This window comes from Rutilus rutilus (assembly GCF_951802725.1).
Source record: "Rutilus rutilus genome assembly, chromosome: 20".
Classification (NCBI taxonomy): domain Eukaryota; kingdom Metazoa; phylum Chordata; class Actinopteri; order Cypriniformes; family Leuciscidae; genus Rutilus; species Rutilus rutilus.
Window position 1 is genome coordinate 3270611 of NC_140225.1, and position 23231 is coordinate 3293841.

The 23231-nt window shown below is 37.9% G+C and overlaps 1 protein-coding gene across 1 annotated transcript in view; it reads left to right on the forward strand.

The window, feature by feature from the left end:
* The window catches only part of golga4 (golgin A4), a 43343-nt gene that overhangs the window by 17645 nt on the left and 2467 nt on the right, over positions 1 to 23231 (forward strand). The window contains exons 11-23 of the mRNA XM_084392051.1: positions 3651 to 3734; positions 5022 to 5169; positions 5251 to 5429; positions 6669 to 6767; positions 6884 to 7039; positions 7214 to 11214; positions 11379 to 11500; positions 12154 to 12284; positions 12746 to 12832; positions 14165 to 14182; positions 14809 to 14877; positions 16669 to 16744; positions 20203 to 20300. Of these exons, the coding sequence (XP_084248177.1) occupies positions 3651 to 3734; positions 5022 to 5169; positions 5251 to 5429; positions 6669 to 6767; positions 6884 to 7039; positions 7214 to 11214; positions 11379 to 11500; positions 12154 to 12284; positions 12746 to 12832; positions 14165 to 14182; positions 14809 to 14877; positions 16669 to 16744; positions 20203 to 20300 (5268 nt within the window). The remainder of the gene's footprint in view (positions 1 to 3650; positions 3735 to 5021; positions 5170 to 5250; positions 5430 to 6668; positions 6768 to 6883; positions 7040 to 7213; positions 11215 to 11378; positions 11501 to 12153; positions 12285 to 12745; positions 12833 to 14164; positions 14183 to 14808; positions 14878 to 16668; positions 16745 to 20202; positions 20301 to 23231) is intronic.

A 23231-nucleotide genomic window follows, 5' to 3' on the forward strand; every position in this document is an offset into this window, starting at 1 on the left:
AAACACTGAAGTTCTGCGTTAAATAAAATCGGTAGAATAAAACTAGATTTGTACATTTTCTGAAGACAGTGTAAGTGGTGCTTGCCCAATGCAAAACACAATGCTAGGGTGTTACTTGTTGGTCGCTTGGTGGTTAAGTCTCACATAAACACTACAAAAATGATTTCTTTCATAAGTATTTTTGTTTTGGTTTCCAGTACAAATATCCAAACATTCTTGAATCAAGATAGGCCTATATTTAATTGAGAAACAAAATAACAGTGCACTCATATTTACTATGAATGGGAGAAAGTGCAACACGCAGTATGGCAGAATAAGTCCCGCCTTCTAAATTAAAGAGCCAATCGGCTATTAGTAAAGCTTTAAAAAAAAAAAATTTTTTTTTAATTGTCATTGTTCTGAGATGCACTCTTAAAGGACTGCACATGTGCATTGTCTGGTCCAGCCTGAAAAATTCAGTTTTTTTGGTCATGATTTGAGTGTTTATTAGAGATGCGCGGTTGGCGGTTACAGCTGCGGACTCTGTGGATAAACCGCGTATCGGGCAGATGACGTGACAATTTTTTTTATTTTAATTAAATTCGGGCGGGTGGCGGTTGAACAAATCAAATGATTGTTAGGCCTGCTGGTATAAAATTAATTGCACTGTCTGCCTGAACAATACGCGGTCTCTTCCCATGCAGTAAAGATGAATGGAGTCTTCAGAACAGGCTCGTCCTAGTCGTCACCCTGACATGACAGTGCGTACAGGTAATTAGCCTATAATGTGAATGACTTATTTTATTCAAGCTTTCTTTGTTTTTGCAAAAAAATAAAGTGCAATAGGCATTAATTAGTAGTAGGCTAAATAGCAGCATGTTGAAATTATGTTTTTTATTACAATGATAAAATTGTACAGTAGCCTAGTCAGGTAAGGTCAGGTTTGCCGATGTGCGTTTTATTTAGGCTATTTATTTATTTTTGTCCATGTGCGCCGATCGGAGACGGAGTTCACTGCTGATATTCTGGGGAATGGGGATACAACATGGCCAATAGGCTGTACTAGTAGGGACTTTAGCCTTTAAATATCTTTGCTGCATTGGATCAGTATCCTTTCTAGAACAGGCAAGAGCTTTCTAGCCTCTTCAGCAGCGCCTTGCATCGCCCAAAGACCTTAAAACAATCAGCGGATGGCGGGCGGGTGCGGCTTTGAAAATTGGTCAAAAAACATTGGTGCGGATGGATGGCGGACGGATGAGTTTTGTGATGCGGTTGCAGATGAAATAATAGCCCATCCGCGCATCTCTAGTGTTTATAAGCAATATGTATGATACAGTTGTTGTCAGATTTCATTGGTGATTTCAAATATGAAATTTAATCGTAAGCTTGGTGAACAGCTTTGGAGAATTTGATGTTTCCTTATTCAAAGACATAGGAGCTGCCAGAGAGGCGTTTCGAGTCACATGACTTGTCTTGAAGGGATAGTTCACCCAAAAATGAAAATTAGCCCATGATTTACTCACCCTGAAGCCATCCTAGGTGTATATGACATTCTTATTTTGAGAGTTCTTACTAGATCAAGAAAATATGATCATATAACACCGATTTTATCATCACTGCATTGGTTACCTATAAAGTTCCGTATTAATTACAAGGTATTGCTACTGACTTATAAAGCCCTAAACGGCTTAGCTCCAGTCTATTTAACGGATCTTCTATCGCCCTATAATCCATCGCGCTCTTTAAGATCACTAAATTCAAGGCTTTTGGTCATACCTAGGATATCCAGATCCACCAAAGGAGGGAGAGCATTTTCACATTTAGCCCCAAAACTCTGGAATAGTCTTCCTGATAGTGTTCGTTGCTCAGACTCGCTCTCCCAGTTTAAAACTAGATTAAAGTCGCATCTCTTCAGCCAGGCATTCATATAATATTTTTAATCTTACAGTTCAAATTACAATCCGGCCTCTAGTTAATAAACGCCAGAGGAGAACTGCCCCCCGACTGAGCCTGGGTTCTCCCAAGGTTTTTTTTTCTCCATTGGGTCACCTGATGGAGTTTTAGGACACCATTAGGTCACTTGATGGAGTTTTTCGGTTTCCTTGCCACTGTTGCCTTTGGCTTGCTCAGTTGGGGATATTCTGGGGATATTTAATTTGATTTTATCAATCAATAAATTCCACTAGAAACAAATAGTTGATAAGGTTTTAAATATGGATATTTTTCTTACACGAACGCATCGCTTCGCTTCAGAAGGCCTTTATTAACCCCCGGAGAGCCGTGTCGAGCACTTTTATCACGGATGGATGCGATTTGATGGACTTCCAGAAAATATACCCATTGACCTTCACTATAAAGCTTGGAAGAGCCAGGACATTTTTTAATATAACTCAGATTGTATTCGTCTGAAAGAAGAATATCGTGTACACCTAGGATGGCTTCAGGGTGAGTAAATCATGGGCTAATTTTCATTTTTGGCTGAACTATAATTACACTATAATAACTGCAAGAACAAGCATCTGCCAATGGGGTAAGAGAGAGAATCATTTTCCCTTTGAATAAGTTTGATTTTTCATAACGTATTGGCAGATATTTAGTCTTGTTTTAAATATAAAATCACTTAATTTTGATGGATTTTCATGGTCTTAATACCTTAAGTTATTTTGATTCTCAAGTAAATGTATCTTGATTTCAGATATTGTTCTGGAAAACAAGACAAAAATATTAAGTAAGAAAATCATTTTTGCAGGTTATGCATTTTTTTCCTTGGCCATTTTATCACCCATTAGCTCAAAATTACAAGTTAGATCACATTTCTTATTGCTTCTCAATAACCTGTAAAGTTTAGAGGAATCATTTATGTCTGAAGCACAAAGTTATGCACCAAACTTTATTCAGATTTCAGCAAAGACCAAAAATGTTTTAGTTTATTTATTTTTTGAGCTGTAAGTGTCAAACTCTCTAGTTCAGGAAAACCAGCAGGAAACAGGAACGTTCCCTGACTGAGTGTCGCTCTGCGTTCGAGGCGAATCCGCCACAACCACTGGCTGCTGTCCCGACTGTAATTGAGGTTTGATTGTCGGTCTGGTGCGGAGACTCCAAGGGCTGCTGTGATGTGGATGTGGCCTGGTTTGTGTGTGTGTGTGTGTGTGTGTGTTTATCTGTGGCGGGAGTTCAGCGCAGCCGGTGGAGACATTGAAAATTATTCACAGCTTCATGGGTGCTGTTTTAATTTAATCGCCTGGTCATTAAGTATATGTTATAGTTATCTGGAAGATCAGTGCGATGGCATTTAACAGCTGTTATGATAAAGTAAATTACAGTGTTTCCACGGTTAAAGCATGTTCTTGGGCACATCACAACAGAAATATGATGTAAGACAGCTTAACTGTATGGTTGCTGATACCGTGTTGTGTAGCCAGACTTATTGGATGTGCAAAATTTCCTTTGACATCCAACCAAACCTTTTTTTCCCCACATTCTGGAAGTCAAAGTTTCAGGTCAGTTCAGTTCCAACTGGCCCTGTACGTTTCCAAGTGACTCTAATCCAGGTTGTCTAGACCAGCTGGCTCTGGGGTCTTTATGATAGATGCTCAATAAGTGTTGATTATTATTCTGAGAATAATGGATTAAGATCCATCGTCACACACTCATCATCGTCTGTTTACCAGGAACTCCACACTTCAGAGAAGACGAAGCTGATCACACAGCTGGGAGACGCCAAGAACCTCATCGAGCAGCTGGAGCAGGACAAGGTGAGAGAGACGCTAACACGCTTCATCTCACTCCTCAGAAGGGTTCAGCTATGTTGTGTGTCTGCCACTGGACTGTTTATGAGCCAGCATGAACAGAAGATTACAAATTCCACTCGCCCTCTTAGCCAAAGACAAAGATGAATTATCCCGGGAAGGCTTTTTAAAATGATCGGAAAACGGCACATATTTCCTGTGGGTCATTCACTTTGTCACGTTTGCATATAAAAGTAAGCCTGGATATATATTGCTTATTATTTTAGGACAGTGATCAAGCGGGGTCCGAACCTTTTGCCACATCTGCCACCGGAGGGTGAATTGACCAATCAAAATATTTTCACAGGCCTTGAAATTGTAGCTTGCATTATTTTAAATTAAAATATATATATATTTTTTAAATAATATTAATTTATATATAATATATATTATGTGTGTATATATTTATATATATAAATATACGCATGAATATTGTTTAAATATATAAAATAACATAATAAAATTAAATGAAAAAAGGCAATGAAATGGTATTTTTCTCTCACACACACATTATATATATATATATATATATATATATATATATATATATGTTATTATATAATATATTATTCTTGAAATTTATATAAATGTATATTATTTTATAATATTAATTTATGTGAATATAAATAAAAAAATGCAATAATAATATATAATTAATGAATATGCATATATAAATTAAAATTTTCAATAATAAAATATTATTATAATACACACAATATAATATAATTATAATACACACAATATTCAAATATCAATTTTCAGTTTCAGTCTGTTACATTTATATTTCATACTTATTTTGATGTGCATTTGGTCTTGGTAGAGTGTTTATTTTGCACCTTCTGATCAAGAAATAGTCTTTGAGATGTAATCTAGGTTGGAATCATGTGAAATATGGAGAGCTGTCTGTCTGCTACTGAGTTGTGATCGAATCAGTCATGTTGTGTTTAGCATTTGACCTTCACCCTGCAGGATAGAGATGATTTCCTCTCGGGTCACTGTATGGAATGTGAAAGAATGCAAACATATGTCAGAAACTATTAGCGTTGCGTCCTCAAACTGAGCACAGAAATGCTGTAGAGGAGCAAGAACCTGATTTGCACACGTATTTGAACATAATTGACAGCAGATTTGCTGAACAAAAGTGACTGCAATATTCCTTTATTGACTGAACATCTACCCATTAAAAATCAAGGATGAGTACATTTAATGTATACTCCTACCCCTTTAATACTCACCTACGGCATCATTTTGAAGGGAATGGTCATTGCTGAAACGAAGCGTCAGATGCATGAGACTTTAGAGATGAAGGAAGATGAGATCGCTCAGCTGCGCTCCAGACTCCAGCAGACCCTCGCGCAGAAAGATGAGCTGCAGGAACAGAAAGAGAAATCCGAGAAAGCAGGTGAGTGAGACTATCTCCTTTCTCTTTATCCCACCTTTGTTTCTACTCGTCCTAACTGCACTTTATGTGACTCTTTGCCAGCATTTGAGGAGCTGGAGAGAGCCCTGGGTGTGTCCCAGCGGGCGGAGGAGACACGCCGTCAGCTACAGCTGAGCATGGAGGAGCAGGTGAAGCAGGTGGAGAAGGCCAGCGAGGAAGAGAGGAGAAGCCTGCAACAGGAGCTGACCAGGGTCAAACAAGAAGTGGTCACCATTATGAAGGTGTGCATGCTTATCACATTTTATGTGATCGCTTATTAATTATTATTTTTAGTTTTAAGGATCATAGAGAGGGTGGAAAAGGGGACTAAATGTTGACTTTGTGTCACAAAAAGTCAGTGATGCAACTATTTCAGTTGTTTTCACACACATCAGTGTTGTTTGAGATGAGGAGATGCATTAATTTAGACACTAGCATTAAAAAGACAGTCGTACATGAAACAAAAAACATTGATATGTTCCTTTTGCCTTTTCTCTGTCCTCATTTGTACTCGACCTGTTTAAAGTTATTTTGCCTGGAAAAGCCATCAATCCACACTCAGTGTCACATTCATCCTGAGAATTGTCTGGATGAGCGTTTTAACGTCCATGACTGCAAAGTTCCCACGAAGGCTGTGTTTTTTTATAGATACGCACATCTTTGGTCTCTTCCTTTGTGTATTGGAGGATGATTCATTAACTAAATGGCAATAGTAAATCAAAATTTACTAAATTGATGCCACATTTACAGCCCACCATTCTTTCTGCATGTATCTGAGATAGGCTTCATTTTTCAGAAATTCAGTTCTGTTTCATTCATCATGACCATAGTCCATGCCATAACAAAGAAAAATACAGTATGTCTCTGTTTCGCTTGCCAATAATTCATTGAAGAGTGACATTTTGAGTCAGTTAATTATTTCACCAAACCATGATGCCATGGGGATTAGTCAAATGAGATATTTCAAATTCTTATGGTGTACCCATTGAGTTTATTCGTGAGAAAATGTAAAAGATTCACTGTTTGAATGTGAATCATTTTATTCTATTTATTTATTATAACTATTCTTTATATATATATAGTCCACTTTTTTTTCACCATAACTCGCATTAATAGATTTTTTAGAAAGGTTTCATGTGGGAATATTTTATATTCATATGGGAATCAGTTTTTATTAAACATTAAACTGAGACATTTTATATACCAGTAGTTATTTTATTGTTAATTGTTTTTGTATTTTATTATTTAATTTTTTAAATAATACAATCCAAAATATTGCCATGAATGTATTTGATGCTGATATGGCAATAAAGCAAACAATTTGGATTGGTTGAGGGTTAGTTGCATGTAATTATGCATAATTTACTATGGTAAGTACATGTAACATATGTAACAAGGACACTGTAAAATAAAGTGTTACCAAAAATTGTCCGTCAAACTTGACAAAGGTTTATATTTTTCCATGGTTTCTCTTGTTTCAGAAGTCCACCGAGGACAGGGTAGCAGAAATGGAGCGGTTACACTCAGAGGCTATGGCTAGCAAAGAACAAGAACTGAGTGCCCAGATCAAACAGGCAGTGGTATGCCCTGATTTTCATTTCTGTAGTAACTTGTGATAAGTTCATTGAAATATTAGCTTGGATGTAGCTGTTACCCAAGCTATTTGCACTAATGCTCTTTTTTTTTTTTACCTCAGGAGCAGTGTCGTGAGGAGCTGTTGCAGTCGGCAAAGGAAAGAGAACAGCAGGCATCTCTCGCTCTGGAGGAAGCAGAGCTGCAGAAATCTGCAATTCAGTCTGAGGGGGAGAACAAAGCCAAGGAACTACAGCTAGAGTTGGAGTCTGCCAGAACTGTGAGTTTATATGCCACTCTATCTGAGATTAGATCAACAGGATATCCTTATTGTAGTTGCATGGCCAAATAATGCAATATAACTACATAGTATGAATGAGGATTTGAATGAAAGCAATGCCATATTTTTTGCAATAAACATTCCTTTAAAATGGTTGTTTTTTTGTTTTTACAGAGAATTCAAGAACTTGAGAGTTGTTTGAGTAGCCCAGAGAAGGATTACACCAAGTCAGATGATCTCTCTGCGCAATTGGAAGAGCAGAGAAAGAAACATGAGGCTGAAATAGCTGCTTTAGAAGAGGCACATAAGCAAGAACTGGAAAGGACAAAGACAGAGCAAATAGCAGACCTCAACCAGCAGCATGTTGTTGTTATGGAAGAGCTCATGCAGAAACACAAGGTAGAGATTGAATCTATTCTGAAAGACAAGGAGGAACAGTTCCATTCTCATGTGGAAGACATGAACAAAAAGATGCTTGATAAGATGAGTGACAAACAGACAGAGATTGAGACCCTGTCTTCTGATCTCAGTGAAGTACTGAATATTAGACAACAGTTAGAAGAGAGGCTGTCCTCTATGGAGGCCACCGGTGAAACCACAAGACAAGAGTTTGAGGAAAGACTTAAGGAAGAACAAACAAAATATCAGGTGGAGATCGAAGCTGCGATACAGAATCAACAGTCGTTTGCAATGGTGGAGAAAATGCTGAAAGAACAGATAAATCAGCTGAAGACTGTGTTGGAGGAGAAGGAAAAAGCACTAGAGGAACATGTGCTCAGGGAAAAGACTTTGCACGAAAATGGAAGTGCTCAGTTGGAGGAACTTAATCTCAGGGCACAGTCGAATAAAGAGGCCCTTGAGGAATCAAGATCTCGGATTAGCACACTTACAGAAGAACTCCAGCAAACCAAGAATCAAGTGAAAGATCTTGAGCAAACCCTTGAGGCTGTGCTTAACGATTGTCAGGAGAAAGGAGTGTGTCTTGAACAGAAGACAAATGAACTTCAGGAACTAGTGCAGAAGATGGAGCAAGACAAGAGGGACCTATCTGAAAAAGAGAATTTGCATTCTGCAACCTGCAAAACAATGCAAGATGAGCAAAACCGGTTGAGGAAGCAACTGGATGACCAGAAGAGTTCTTATGAGAAGAAACTTGAGAACATTAGGAAAGACATGGATTGCAAGCTGAAATCCCAGGAAAACAAAATGGAGAAATTCAAGCAGAAAGTCAAAGAAACGCAGGACAAGTTGAATAAGAAGCTTCAGGATCAAGAAGAGAATGCCAAAGCAGAGTTATCTAAGACCGTTCAAGAGTTAGAACGGAAAGACCAGCAACTGAAGGAGAAGATCCTTGAGATGGCACAAGCAAGCTCTGGGGGCCTCAGCACAACCATGTCTGATTTGGAGGCCAATCACAAGGAGCACTTAGACAAGCTTAAGGTGACCCATAAACAGGAACAGGAAGACCTTGTTCGACATTGGCAGGAGAAACTCAACCAGCATGAGGAGGAGATGCAAGAAAAAGATGCCCAATCTTTGCAAGAGAAAGCCCAAGAGTTGGAGGAGATCTCGCAGCTGCTTTCGGCCAGCAGGGAAGAAAAGGAACAGATCATGAAAGACATCCAGAACCTCAGGGAGGAGCTTGCCATGAGGGAAACCACTGTGCAGAAACTACAGACAGAGCTCAGGGAAGCAGCAAGCAAGCTGGAAAGTTTGTCTGAAGGGGAAGGTATATTCAAAAGGCAAGTCGAAACCATGGAGAAGAATCTAAACCAGGCCTTGAATGAACGGAACCTTCTACAGGACGAACTGAGAAAGGCTGAGGAAACTGGTAAAGAGAAATTGCAGGGCATATCTGAAGAGTTGATAAACACTCGGCAAAAATTGAGTTTGCTTGAAACATCCAAGTGTAAAGAGGGTGAAGATCTCCAGAGGACACTTGCAGACAAAATGGCTGAACTTAAAAACAAAGAAAAAGAATTCCAGACACAGTTGTGTACCATCACAAAGGAGTTTGAACAGTGTTTTCAGAAAGCACAGGATAAGTTAGATGGTTTCTCTGTTGAGCTGTGTAAGAAAGTTGAGAAACGAGTTAGGGAATTACAAAACCGGGTTACAGATAATCAGAATAAGGTTACATATCTAAAAAATATTATCATGACGAAGGACAACAGAATCAGCACTTTAGAGAAGGAACTTCAGCAGACTTTCGTCGAGAACCGTAACCTAAAGAGCTCTCTTGATGAGGTAACTCTTGAGTTTAGTGCAAGTTCGGAGACTCTTAAAGCCTTACAAACTGAAATGGAGTCTCTACAAAACCATGCAGAGAATCGCTCCCAAGTACTTTCTGAGAAAGACCTTAACATTGAGCAGCTTCGCAAGGAGAACAAAAACATATCAGAAAATCTCAAAGCAAATGTTTTGCAAATCAGCGATCTAGAATCTGTCATAAATGACTTGAAGACCCAGTTATCGAGTAGCATAACTGAAAAAGAGGAAGCCATATCTCTGCTGAATCAGCAGCACAATGAGGACAAGGAGAGGTTGACATGCCAAATGGGGGAGAAGGTGGAAAGACTAGATAAAGAAAAGACCTCGCTTCGAGAGCAGGTAGACTCACTCAGGAATAAGTTCTCTGAGCAGAAAAAGAAGTTCAGTCAGAGTCACAGCACCGTTAAGTCTCTTCAAGATAAAGTTGCGGAAATGGAGAGGCAGATTTCGGAGAAGGACGAACAACTTCAGATGCTCACTGCCAGCGTTGACAATCACTCTATTAGTAAGTCCGAGATGGACCAGGCACTTAGTGAGAAAGAACAGAGGGTTCATGCCTTGACCTCAGAGCTGGAAAGCTGCTCAAAGAAAGTTTGTGATCTGGAGGAGCAGCTGGAATTGCGGACAAAAGAGCGAGAACAACTTGCCGCTGATTTGCAGCAGCAACTTAACATTAGGGAGAGCGAAAAGGTGGAGTTGATGAAACATGTGCAGGAAGCTCAGGACCAACACTCTCAAAGTGGTGCCCTAATACAGAAAACCGAGGAAAGTCTCCAGTCTTTACAGAAAGAAGTTGAAACAGCCAAGCAGGAACTTGAAGCCCAGAGGAACGACTTTGAGAGGGAGAAGGCAGAGATTCTGAGGGCAAAAGAAGAGGCTGTTAACGCAGCTCGGGAAAAGGCGTCCTCTGAGACGACTGGTAAAGTAGCCGAGTTGAAGAAGAAGGCAGAGCAGAAGATTGGCATGATTCGTAAACAGTTGACTTCGCAAATTGAGGAAAAGGAGCAAGCTATCAAAGACATGCAGATGCAGTTGGAAGGTATCAAGCAAACCCAGACTGAAAAAGAAGAACGTATAAAGTCTCTAGAGGAAATTGAGAAGACGATGGAGGAGTCCACTGCAAAATTGAAGGAAGAACATGCAAAACATCTACAAGAATTGCAGCAGAAAGAAGATGAGGAAAGACGGGCCTCTCTGCAAAACTTAAAAGATATGTATGAAGAGAAGCTTGCTGTTATTCATAAAGATGCGTCTGCAAAAGAGGAGCAGTCTGCTTTTGCTGCAAGAGAAACTTCCTCCAGACTTGAGGAGCTTGAGACCAAACTTGCGGAGTCTAATGAACAGATTACAAACTACCAAGCTGAGGTAAGTCGCCTTAAAGCAGACCTGCTTGAACAGACGGTTCGAGTGCAAGAGCTTCAACAGACATGCCTGGATCTTCAAGAACAGATTAAGGAGAAACCGATTGCTCAAGTAGAGAATGAACAGGTTTCTGAAGTGCAAATGACCTCTAGTAGATTAGGAATGGAGCCTGCAATGTTAGTGGCCAAGGAAAGCCGGGACCAAGACGATTGGACAAGTCAAAAGGACTCGTTGGTGAAGGAATACGAGGAGAAGCTCCAAGATTTACAGCAGAGGCTCGAAGAGAAAGAAAATCAGCTAAAAGCACAACAGAGTTCGCCTCAAGGAAACGGGGAGACTGATAGTGAGTGCCTAATCAACAATACAAACACCTCAGAGAATGATCTTCAGATCAAACTGGTAGAGGCTGAGAACGAGAAGCAGAAGCTCCACAAAGATTACACCAGACTACAAAAAGACCTTCGGTCTCTAAGGAAAGAGCATGAGAAGGAGCTGGATTTCCTGAAAAAGGAGATGGCTGAGGAAAACGAGAAGAAGCTCAAGTAAGATTTATGACACTTTTTTTCTGTTTTATTTTAGTAACGGGTGGGGGGGGAGTATTTTATGTTTCCCCTTAATGTAAGGATGCATATTTTCTGCTACACCGTTCTTCCCAGGGTTCATATGGTTGGTGATCTTTTTTTTTCTTCTTTTTTTTTTTAAACAGGCTTGAATTGGAAGACATAGAAATGAAACACAACTCTTCTCTTAAGCAGTTAATGAGGGAGTTCAACACTCAAATGGCCCTGAAGGAAAAGGAACTGGAAGGTTCTGTGAAGGAGACCATTGGTAAGAGGGGCATATTACAAAAGTACTGTTTATTGCTCATGTTACCATGGTAATACTGTGTTTTCCGGACACTACTGTGATAAGTATAATACCATGGCGTTCTTTAAAGAACCTTGTGATAAGGTGCGAATATCATGCTATATGAATATGATAATTTAAATATTTAAAGGGGCAGGTTATTTAAATATTAAAAGTAATATAGTAGCTTTGATTCTCATTTAATTTCTTTATATTAAAAGTTGCATTGTGAACATTCTGCCTGACATCTTTTCTGTTCGATGGACAAAGGAATTATGTTTTTTTTTTTAAAGATGTGAGGAAGTAAATGATGTAATTTTAATTTTGATGTCGAGTATTCCTTTGAGTAAAACAAAAATATTGTTAAAAATACTGGAAAACAAAAACAAGTACCAATAGTCTTTGAAACCAAAAGCATTGTGGACATGATATAAAACAACTGTGTTTTTATAGTTGGTTACAGTTGCTGATTTACTGGCCTCAGGAAATGCGAGATATGATAGATTTACCATCTTACCGTCTTTTCAGTTCTGTCATTTGATCCATCCAGTCTGGAAATGAGTGTTTTACATTCAGGCATGGTAACGATCTTCATGTCTTCTTACTGTACTTTCCTGTTTATTATTTCCACACAGAGAAAGCTCAAGGTGTTGAAACTGAGCTTATAAATAGCCATCGATATGAAGTCAGTCAACTTCAGAAAACGATCGCTCAGAAGGAAGAAGACCTAAACAAAATGGTTCAGCGTTACGAGCAGGTCCTTCAGGTACAGCAAAATGAAGTGAAATTGTAGCTTTTGTATATAATTGCGAGTTATTGGTAAATGGCCAGCAGATGCTTCAGATAATACTTTATAGAAAGACATTGGCACAGGAATCATTTTGTGAGGAGTTTATAGCTTTTGCTAATTCCACCACATAAAGTCAGTAAGTTCAGGTTTCAGCGTATAGTTTGTAAATCATCAGGAAACACTTACCTCAGTAAACTAGCACCTCAAACTCCCCCTAGAGCTGTAGTGAATGATGTAGACCTTATGGCTGCTTACATCCATCCTGGCTGAGAAGTATGCTAACTATTTGAAATGGGATTATTTCCACATCTCATAGATCTAATTGTTTACCCATGCATTTTAAGACCCAAGTTTATTACCTGGAAATTAATATAATATGACAGCATTGTAAAATGATTCAGAGATTCACCTTTGCTCAGAGTTTGGTCTTCTTGTAGAGTCGTGAGGTGGAGATGGGCGACCGTGTTTGGGAGGTGCAGAAGGAGTTAGAGGATCTTCAACAGAGGAGTCTCAGCGGCCCACAGGTACAGAGCCTCAGTTTACACACCATGATTTGTCGTTTTTAATTCAATGTTAATTCAGTGTGAATTTAATTTAAAGTCATTATTCAAAAATAATGCAGCGCTAAATTATTCAATTCATATTTAATTAATTCAATTGATTAACTCTTTCCCTGCCATTGACGGAATTTCCGGCAATCCGTGTTTTCATTGTTATACGGTAGGGGGCGCTATTACTCATCTTCTGAAAGAGTACAGAGTCTCCTGATCAAAACACAGGCGAAGAAGAAGCAGAAACAAGCGATAGAAGCATTGCTTACGCACATGTAAAATAACGTAATCATTAAACAAAATATAAATCAAAACTGCCTAACGTTACTGAATGAAATGTCGACCCAGGACGAGGTGCAGGACTTTAGGGGTGTTTATGCACTCGATTTACTCCATCTGTGTTTTGATCATCATTCTGAATCTTCTCCGGACGTTGCCTTTGACAAAAACACGATTTTCTCAGCTTTTTGCTCAAAGTTTTGCTTTTTTTTTTATGAAACTTACTCACATTCAAGTGTTGATATAAAAAGAATGCATGAAGTTAGCAGAGGCTCTATTCTTTCTTTTGATATATTGTATGCTCAGATATTCATACAACAAAATATACTGAGGGCCATGAAACTTTTGTGAAAAAAAATAAAAAATGCTGGCAACTATTTTTAAACGTTGGCGGGGAAAGAGTTGAAACTGAATAAAATAGAACAAATCTTTGGCATTAACCTGAAGCATCAGTGTTTGCTCGTTATGTTTTATATTTATTGCGCTTTGACAATAATTCCGACATACAAATTGACTTCAAATGACTGCTTAAATTTCTATATGGATTTTGATTTGTAAATAAATGAATGCTGCTTTCACACTCTATCGGAATTATCGTAAATACGAGTTTCCATGTTTAAACGTGGACATAAAAGAAAAGGCCATAGGAATGAATTTTCCTGAAAAGGTTTGGAATGTATCCCTGAGAAAGAGGCCTTAAACAGTCTCTGTTCTCAATTAACCCCTCAGAGAGCATCCTGGGCTGTTAGATTTATGCCACAGTGCGCTCTCAGGCGAGCCGTGCATGCTTGGAGAGAGGCAAAAAGTTGAGCCTTGTTCGGGATAAAGTGCTCCTTGTGTGTTCGGTGCCGTTACGAAGCGCTTGCTCTCAGAGACGTGAAACACCTCTGGGGCCCATGCTGCATTTCTGCAGTCTGATGTCACAAGCTTTCTGTGGGCAAACGCCACAACATCTAGTTATAATTGATTGTTGAATTGTTTGAATTATGCAGTCATGTGACCTGCTGATTCTGTTTTGTGTTTCAGGGTCTCGATGAGTTACAGGTAGGTTTTATTTTCATCTATTTGTCTGATCAACTCAAGTTTTTGGAAATTTTAACTGGTTGAAACACCAACGATTATAAACCGTGTTTTTTTGGGACTGTCTTTGGTTCACTGCAGTTTTAAAGAGAAAATACTCTGCAATGGTGTCGACTTATGAATTTGCACATGGTTTGTCTTAAAGCATATTAAAAAACACCACATACACATATAAACAACATTAAAAGCTGGATTTTCACCACAGGGGGACTTTAAAACCAAGACACTGTGTACTCTAGCATTTAAAAGTTGTTGTTTTTTCTCCCAAAGAAATTAAGTTATTCAGCAAGGATGCATTAACTTGATCATGCTGTTCTTTTGAACTTTCTATTTATCAAAGAATCCTGAAAGTAATGGAGTAATTATGCTGAAAATTCAGCTTTTGATTGTAAAAAATATTACACAATCTTAGATTTATTTTACTATTTTTACTTACGTTTTTGATAACCCTCTGTGAACATAAGAGACTCTTTTTTTCTTTTCTTCAAAAACATTTAAAAAAATCTTACGTCTGAATGGTGGTGTTGTTCCACATGTTGCTCTTATTTTGATTACATTTTGACCTCTAGTCTTTTTCTCTGTCCAATCAGGTTCAGCTTGCAGAAAAGACAACCATGTTGAGCGAAGCCAAGCTAAAAGAGCAGGAATACCATGACAGGGTAAGTGAAGAGGTATACTAGCAGAAAGACGGAGAGTTTAGCAGGATGGGTAGTGATCTGTACCGCTAAACCGGATGTGTTATTTTTCATATAGCTAGCAATAAACCCTGTTGACAGTTTAACTAACTTTAACTAGCTTGTTCATCAGAATTCTCTTGCTGTGCCATTTCAGTAGTTGACCTGAATGAGAGAACTTAGGCCTAAGAAGTGTTTAGCACACAAAGACAATGTAGAAGGCAAAGAGAAAGAATGAGAGGAGCGTTTAGCAACCCGTCACATTCCCAGAGCTCCTGCACCCCTTTAGCGGTGTAAAACCGAAACGAGATCAGATTCATTGCGCCGCACATCTGTTTACTCTTATTTCAACTTTACAAACAGTTACAGCAGCGCTCATGCTGTTTCTCTCACCCCACACGAATGCTAACTCACACGAGGAGGCGAACACACTGAACATAACTTTATTTTTATAACCCGGCTTCACCCTGGGCCATACATTGTTGTTAATTTGAGGACTAGTGTAGGGGAAGTTATTACTCATTTTAAGTCTACATTAATCTAGACACATTTGAAAACGGCATTTTCATTTCAAAGCGCTCTGTCCACATTAGCATTTTATGCGTTTTCCCCCAAAAATTGTCTTTAAAGGAGTGATGAACTGAGAAATCAAATTTTCCTTGAGCTTTTGACATATAAGAGGTCATCATACTATAAGAATATCCTGTAAGTTTCAGAACTGAAAACTTCCTTGTTAGTCCAATAAAAGCTTTTATTGACACCAGGCACAGCGAACGACAGGTTTTTCAAAGGGGGATCTATGACGTCAAAGGGTATCAAACCCCGCCTCCACAGAAGAAGATCAACGCCTAGATCAACACTGCCTGTTTAGCCCCGCCCACCGATTCGCAGTTTACATGAAACTCATTATAATATACAAAACTGTTATCCAATCATAGCAGTGGGCGTGTACTTCCAAGTCTTCAATGCGGCACGCCCATAAAAACCGAGCGTTTCAGGAGCTAGGCTCAAAACAAGGGTAGAAAACAGCCTATTACTCATTCATTTTGATGTTTTTGAATGTAAAAACCAAGCGAACGTCATAAGTTGACCTCAGAGAACAATATAATAAAATAAAAAAAGCCAGTTCATGACCCCTTTAAATCATCTAACTGCGCATGCGTAAAACATAATAAAAACTCACTGAGATGATATAGAGAGACCAGACATAATAAAGTTCTTCTCATGCTGTTCTTCTGGCATTATCATTATATTAGCAAAATATCTCACCACTTATTGATATATAGTTAGTTTAGTTAGTTAGTTAGTTAGTTAAAGAGCAATTGCCCTCATGTTTTGACACAGGACAGCAATTGCAAATGAATGTTCTGACATCTTTCCAGGAATGCAATATGAAGGTTGTACAAAGTAACATTTATCTTTATCAACACTGTGAAAGTGAATAGCTCACAGCTGGGACACACCGGTACAAAACTGGGTACAATATGTGTCACATGACTAAACATGCGTCACTGTTTTGGAATATCTCTGTTTTCACAGTCCACACGGAAACAGCATTTTCAAATGTATCTGGATTAGAGTAGACGTAGACGAAGATTGCAGTGGGATTTCGTGACTATGACATTATGCCTGATTGCATTTCTCATTTCCTAATTTTTTTTTTCAATTCCTAAAACCTGTATTAAACCATAGCCTAGACCGTTCACTTTAAAGATCACTTTCACACTGTATTTATTTATTTTCAATAATGGTCTTAATTCTCAATTTATTTTTTAGATTCACGCTCTGGAAGACAAAATAAGACGCTCCCATAAAAACACAGTGGTGACCCACCTGGGAAGCACATATCGAGGTAAATAATCCTAATCATTTTCTATAAAGATGGCTTTTGAGTGCTATGTCATCTGGAGGCAAGCAGAACAATGGCTCTAAAGCCAGCTGTTATCCAGATGTCATTTACTGTCTTATTTATCTGTTTGTAATATGAATTTGGGGGGGGGGTTTAGCCACCTAATGACTGTAAAATGCTTGTCAAGTATCTCCTGTAGTTCCCAGAGGTTAATGAATGATGTGGAACACTGACCCTTGGCAAACAAACCTCAGCTTCATCTTCACTAGCTCAGAGCCATCAGTCTCCACAGGAGAGCCGTGCTTTAACACCCTGCTATCAATCATGCACATATGCAGACCTTAAACATATGGGCGGCCAGAGGCCGGTGTTGTGGAGAGATCTGCCCCTCCACGGCCCTTCCCTGCTGGTGTAATAAAGAGCTCATCTCTGAATCTAATGGGTTTCACAGACCGTGTTTCTCCCCAGTTCCCACAAATGACCCCAGATCCAGACAGTCGTCTATCTGCAGCGTCTTTTATACTCGCATTGTTTGGATGAGAGCAGCGTCATTATCAGCACAAAAAATATCTTTTGTATTACATGGAGGAAAGAATGTCATTTGGGTTTTGGATACAATAATGAGGAAATGTAGACTGAATTTTCAGTAAACGATAAGTTGGAGCAATTCACATTTCCTTTAATAAATGCATTGTGAACACTGATTCATGAGGTCTTTAAATATACAACACTGTTCAAAAGTTTGGGGTCAGGTCTTTTTTTCTTCTTTTTTTTTTAAAGAAATGAATGCTTTTATTCAGCAAGGATGCATTAAATCGATCAAAAGTGACAGTAAAGACATTTATAATGTTTCTGTTTCAAATAAATGCTGTTCTTTTGAACTTTCTATTCATCAGAGAATCCTGAAAATAAAAAGTATCTTGGTTTCCACAAGAATATGAAGCAGCACAACTGTTTGCAACATTGATAATAATCATAAATGGTTCTTGTGCAGCAAATCATCATATTAGAATGATTTCTGAAGGATCATGTGACACTGAAGACTGGAGTAATGATGCTGAAAATACAGCTTTGATCACAGGAATAAATTACGTTAATATTAAATAATAATATTTCACAGTATTACTGTTTTTACTGTATTTTTTTAATCAAATAAATGCAGCCTTGGTGAGCAAAAGAGTTATTCTTTCAAAAAAACAATGAAAAAAGACACTGACCTCAATCAACTTTTTCTCTCAGCATCTTCATGAATGAATCAAACTTCCTGGATGCATTTTTCCAGAGCTTTTTGTAATGTTTTCTTCAGTTTCTTTATCCGCAAAATAAACATGAAATGCTGAATTTGTCCCAAAGACGACGTCTTAAAACAGTATTCATTTTGGGAGTGTCGAAGAAGCCTTAGAAAGCTTATCTTCGGTTCGGAAACAGAGCTCTAGTCATCATCTCTCCTCATAAACCACATTAAATGTCCTAAATTATTTCCCAACGGAGGTTTTCCTTTGAAGACATCTGACATGCAACTAAACAAACCGCCTGTTATCCGCTCACTCAGACCTTATACACAAACAAATCTCATCCATTTATCCCTCAGCTTATCTGTGTGGCCCCCACATTAAAGGGACAGTAGTTTATAAAGTCTGTTTGCCCTTCACCCTCCAATAAACGCTCGTTCACAAGACACACACTGCCTCAGAAACGACCTGCAGAAGTGATTTGCGGTCACTATTCATTGTTTTCTATATTATTCGATGTTCATTGTGCAGTCAACAGTTTAAGCATGTGCTAAGGGTTGTCGTAAACCAGGCCCTCTGTATGGATGTGTTGTTTTGGAGATGAGGCTGATGCGGCTCGTGTTTCGGCCCAGCTGGGCTGTCCTGAGGTCAGTCAGACAGGTCGGGTTATTTATTTCTCCATGCTTCCTGATCAAAGGCCTGTTTGAGTTTCAGCGGCACCTCGAGTTCCAGCTCTCTCAGTCAAGCCGTCTTGTTCCTGGTCGTTCAGCCACCCGAGTGTCTTCAGCGCGGGTTAAATGGACTTTCCAGAGAGACGCACGGCTCCTCCTGCTAATTGCCAGTCATTCAGAGGTTTAATGAGGCAAACAAACAGATCGCTGTGCCTTCTGTGCCGTTTCTGCATGCTCTAGATATTGTAATGCATATTTCAAAATAACCGTTTCACTCAAAAATGGATAATTGCCTAATCCTTACATCACTGCTGTGAGACAATACTGAAGATTTACTGCACATCTGGGGTGCTTTGAATGCGCATGATGTTTACCACATGTGCACGTTCGCATTTACATTTAGCTATTTAGCAGACACCTTTGTCCAAAACGGCTTACAAATGAGGCATCATGAAGAGGCAAAAACAACACAAGAAGTGCTCAAAATACAAAGTTCAGGCATTGCTAAGAGTAGCATAAGCCAGACAAGGGAGGATAAAAGGAAAAGGAAAGATTTAGCAACCTCTATTTAGTGAAATTTAGCTGAATAGCTCAAATTTGGCAATATTTGGCAAAAAAAAACTCAATTTAGTATGTTCTATTTAGCAAAAACGTACACTACTGTTCAAAAGTTTGGGGTCGGTAAGATTTGTATAAAATATTTTAGGTGTGGCGGTTGTACTGGCATGTGATTTCTAAAGTTGTGTTCTCGTAGGTATTTTACGTCATGTTTTCCATGGTATCAGCAGCGCAGAAACCTACCCACCCATTGCCAGCTTTATTACATGCCTTTTTAAAAGTTAGTTTTTGTTCATTCATGGTCTCAACGTCTCCTGTTACGTTTCTGCTCTCACTTCTTCATCCATTAAAAGCAGGGTGGAAAACGGAAAAGCCCCCCCACCTAGATTGAGCCAAAGCTTCTTGTATTTTACCCACAATGCTGTCATTATAGTGCTTCCAGTGTCGCTGCGAGCTGGCACCCTTAACTACTGTGCCTGGAAGTGAGGCGCGTCTAGCGCTCTGATTTACGGGCTGATTATTGCCACGCTGAGGTCGCGGGTGTGTGTTTAATGAATGCATTGAGTGTATGAATGCATGCTTATCTTATTGATGTCAAAGCTGAGGAAAATTGGCCTTCATTACCAGTGCAGGTTCTGAATAATATTAACTCTTATTAATGTTTATTCGTCAGATTTTGAAACAATTAAACCATCCTAGAATCGAGACAAACATGTTTTCAATGTAAAAGTCGAGTTACATTTGCAAATTGCAACATTATTTACATTTGTCTTTTCTCTCTGACTCTGTTGGTTCAGCTATTATAAGATGATGGTTGGTGTGGAGTGTTTGGAGGGTTTATAAGTTCGTCATCTGGCTGTTCTGGTTTTAATTACGGGCCTGACGGAGCAGTGTTCAGCAGATCTTGACTGAATAAGGGTTTTGTACTTTAAAAGCGCTTAAGTCTCTAGTACTCATCGATAATGATTCTGATGAATCTGCTGTTTGTTTGTCTTCACAGATATGTCACACAACAACACGGACCCCTTCTCCGAGCCCACCGAATACGAGTACCTCAAGAAGGTCATGTTTGAGTACATGATGGGAAGAGAGACTAAGGTACATTTTGGGGGTCTTTGGGATGATCATTTGGGGGAAGACTAATGTTTTTTTTTCAAATATTAACTTTTTATTAACTTTAACACGCCATAAGAGCTAAAATTAGGGACCGAGTTTGCTTACATGAGCATCAGTGTTGTTATTGTTAATTAAAACTATTAAATTGTTTTTGTTCATTGAAATAAAGCTGAAACAAATATAAATATTAAATGAAAAACGCTAAATTAAACATAAAAATGCTAGCCTTGGCAACTAACTGAAATAAGTCTAAGTTGAACTAAAAGGACTAAAACAAATAATGCTAAATATATACAGTACCAGTCAAAAGTTTGGAAACATTACTATTTTTAATGTTTTTGAAAGAAGTCTCTTATGCTCATCAAGCCTGCAGTTAAAAAAAAAAAACAGTAATATTATGAAATATTATTACAATTTAAAATAATGGTTCTCTTTTTTAATATACTTTAAAATGTAATTTATTTTTGTGATGCGAAGCTGAATTTTCATCAGCAAGTACTCCAGTCTTTGGTGTCTTATGATCCTTCAGAAATCATTCTAATATGCTGATTTATGATCAATGTTGGAAACAGTTGTGCTTCTTAATATTTTTTTTATAACCTGAGATACTTTTTTCAGGATTATTTGATGAATAAAAAGTTAAAAAGAACTGTATTTATTTAGAATAGAAATCTTTTGTAACAATATACACTACCGTTCAAAAGTTTGGGAACGATAACTATTTTTTTTTTAAAGAAATTAGTACTTTAATTCAACAAGGATGCGTTAAATTGATAAAAGGTGATGGTAACGATTTATATTGTTAGAAATGTTTTTATTTTGAATAAATGCTGTTTTTATGAATAAATGCTGTTAACGTTTTACTCATCAATGAATCCTGAAAAAAGTATTCCAAAAAAAATATATTAAACAGCACAACTGTTTCCATCATTGATAATAACTGAGTATCAAATCATCATATTAGAATGATTTCTGAAGGATCATAAGACACCAAAGACTGGAGTACTTGCTGATGAAGATTCAGCTTTGCATCACAAAAATAAATTACATTTTAAAATATATTAAAAAAGAGAACCATTATTTTAAATTGTAATAATATTTCATAATATTACTGTTTTTTTTTTTTTTTACTGCAGGCTTGATGAGCATAAGAGACTTCTTTCAAAAACATTAAAAATAGTAATGTTTCCAAACTTTTGACTGGTACTGTATATATATATATATATATATATATAAATATGGCAAAAAACACATTACAAAAACTAAAATTAATTTGAAAAAACTCAAAATATGAATAATTACTGTAATAGTATATAAGTACTATTAGACACTGATTTGAGGATGTCAAATGACAGAATCCATGATTGTAATATTTTTTAACCATCTTTTGAAATTTTGGTACTATCAAATAATATTTATCCAATATATAATGGGGACTACATTTGTACGACTCATTCTCTGATCATATTCTTCCATGTTGTAAAACTTTACATTTTATCATAATGTTTTTTTCCCACAATGCACAAAGTTTTCCACAACACAATAATGCCATTTGTTAGAGGAAGGATGCAGTAAATAAGTGTGACGGGGAGTCCGGATGGAAGCCTATAAAATGATTCGTTCCCATGAAAACTCCCGACAGCATAATTCCGTGTCCATTCAGCAGGACCCTAATGAGCCAATCTTGTCCGTTTAGCCAGGACTAATTAACAGGCCGTTGATGCCGCCCTAAAGCCAGCGGGATTCCCCCTCGTTGCTAATAAACAGTCGGGTCCTTATGACATCACAACAGGCCTCCCTGTCAGAGAGGATGTGGCTCCTTCTCATCACATGACCCAGTAACGCCTGCCATTTTAAGAGAGTTGCTCGGGGTAAACGGCTGTGCTGGTTCTGATTAGCGCTGTATATGGCGGAGCTATCTCGGGCTGATTACCCAGCAGGCTGCAGATAATGAGCTTTTTGTCTTTGCGAGATGTAATTGCTCACAGAAGAGTGGGAGCAGCAGCTCCGCTAAAGATGGGCGGCAGTGTTGTTATTGTTAACTAAAACTAAAATTTGTAAAAATTGTTTTCGCTAACTGAAATAAAGCTGACTTAAAGGGAGTTCACCCAGAAATGTACTCAACCTCAAGTTGCTCCAAACCTGGATGAGTTTCTCAAAAGTTTGAAAAATATGGGGAACCAAACAGTTAATGGACCCATTGACTTCCATAGTATGGAAAAAGAATGGAAGTCAATGGGTCTGACATTTTTCAAAATATCTTGTGTTCAGCAGAGGAAAGAAATGCATAATGTAATAATTATTGCTGATGGGGTACTTTTCATAAGATCATCTCTCAATGCAAATCAAACCAGCTATTAGGCTAACTGAAATAAAACCATGCCAATCTCTAGGTATGGTGAAGGCTATGTGATGATGTGGGGTTATTTTAATTCCAAAGGCCAAGGGAACTTTATCAGGATGCATAGTATCCTAAAAAAAAAAAAAAAAATACTTAAAAAAAAAAATCTGCCTGCCTCTATGGGAATTTAACATAGGGGTGTCCAAACTTATGCACCCTGTATTTTAAGGAAGAACATTTATTTATTTACGATACATTATTCATTCACAAAGAAAATTGGTGTCCTTAAAGGTTGGATTTTTCCTAATTTTTCAAATTAAGGCATTAAGTTCAGTTTCCAAAAGAAGATTTTTTATTCCTCTTTTTAGTCAACTTTAGTATGGGTGTCTAAACTTATGCATAGCACTATATATATATATATATATAAAAAACTACAAATGATAATAATGACAAAAGCACAACAAAATTACTAAAACTTAAACTAAAATATAAATCTAATTCAAATAATTAATAAACAATAATAAACACATCAATAATACTGAATAATACGCGTCTGTTTTCTGCACTGGCAT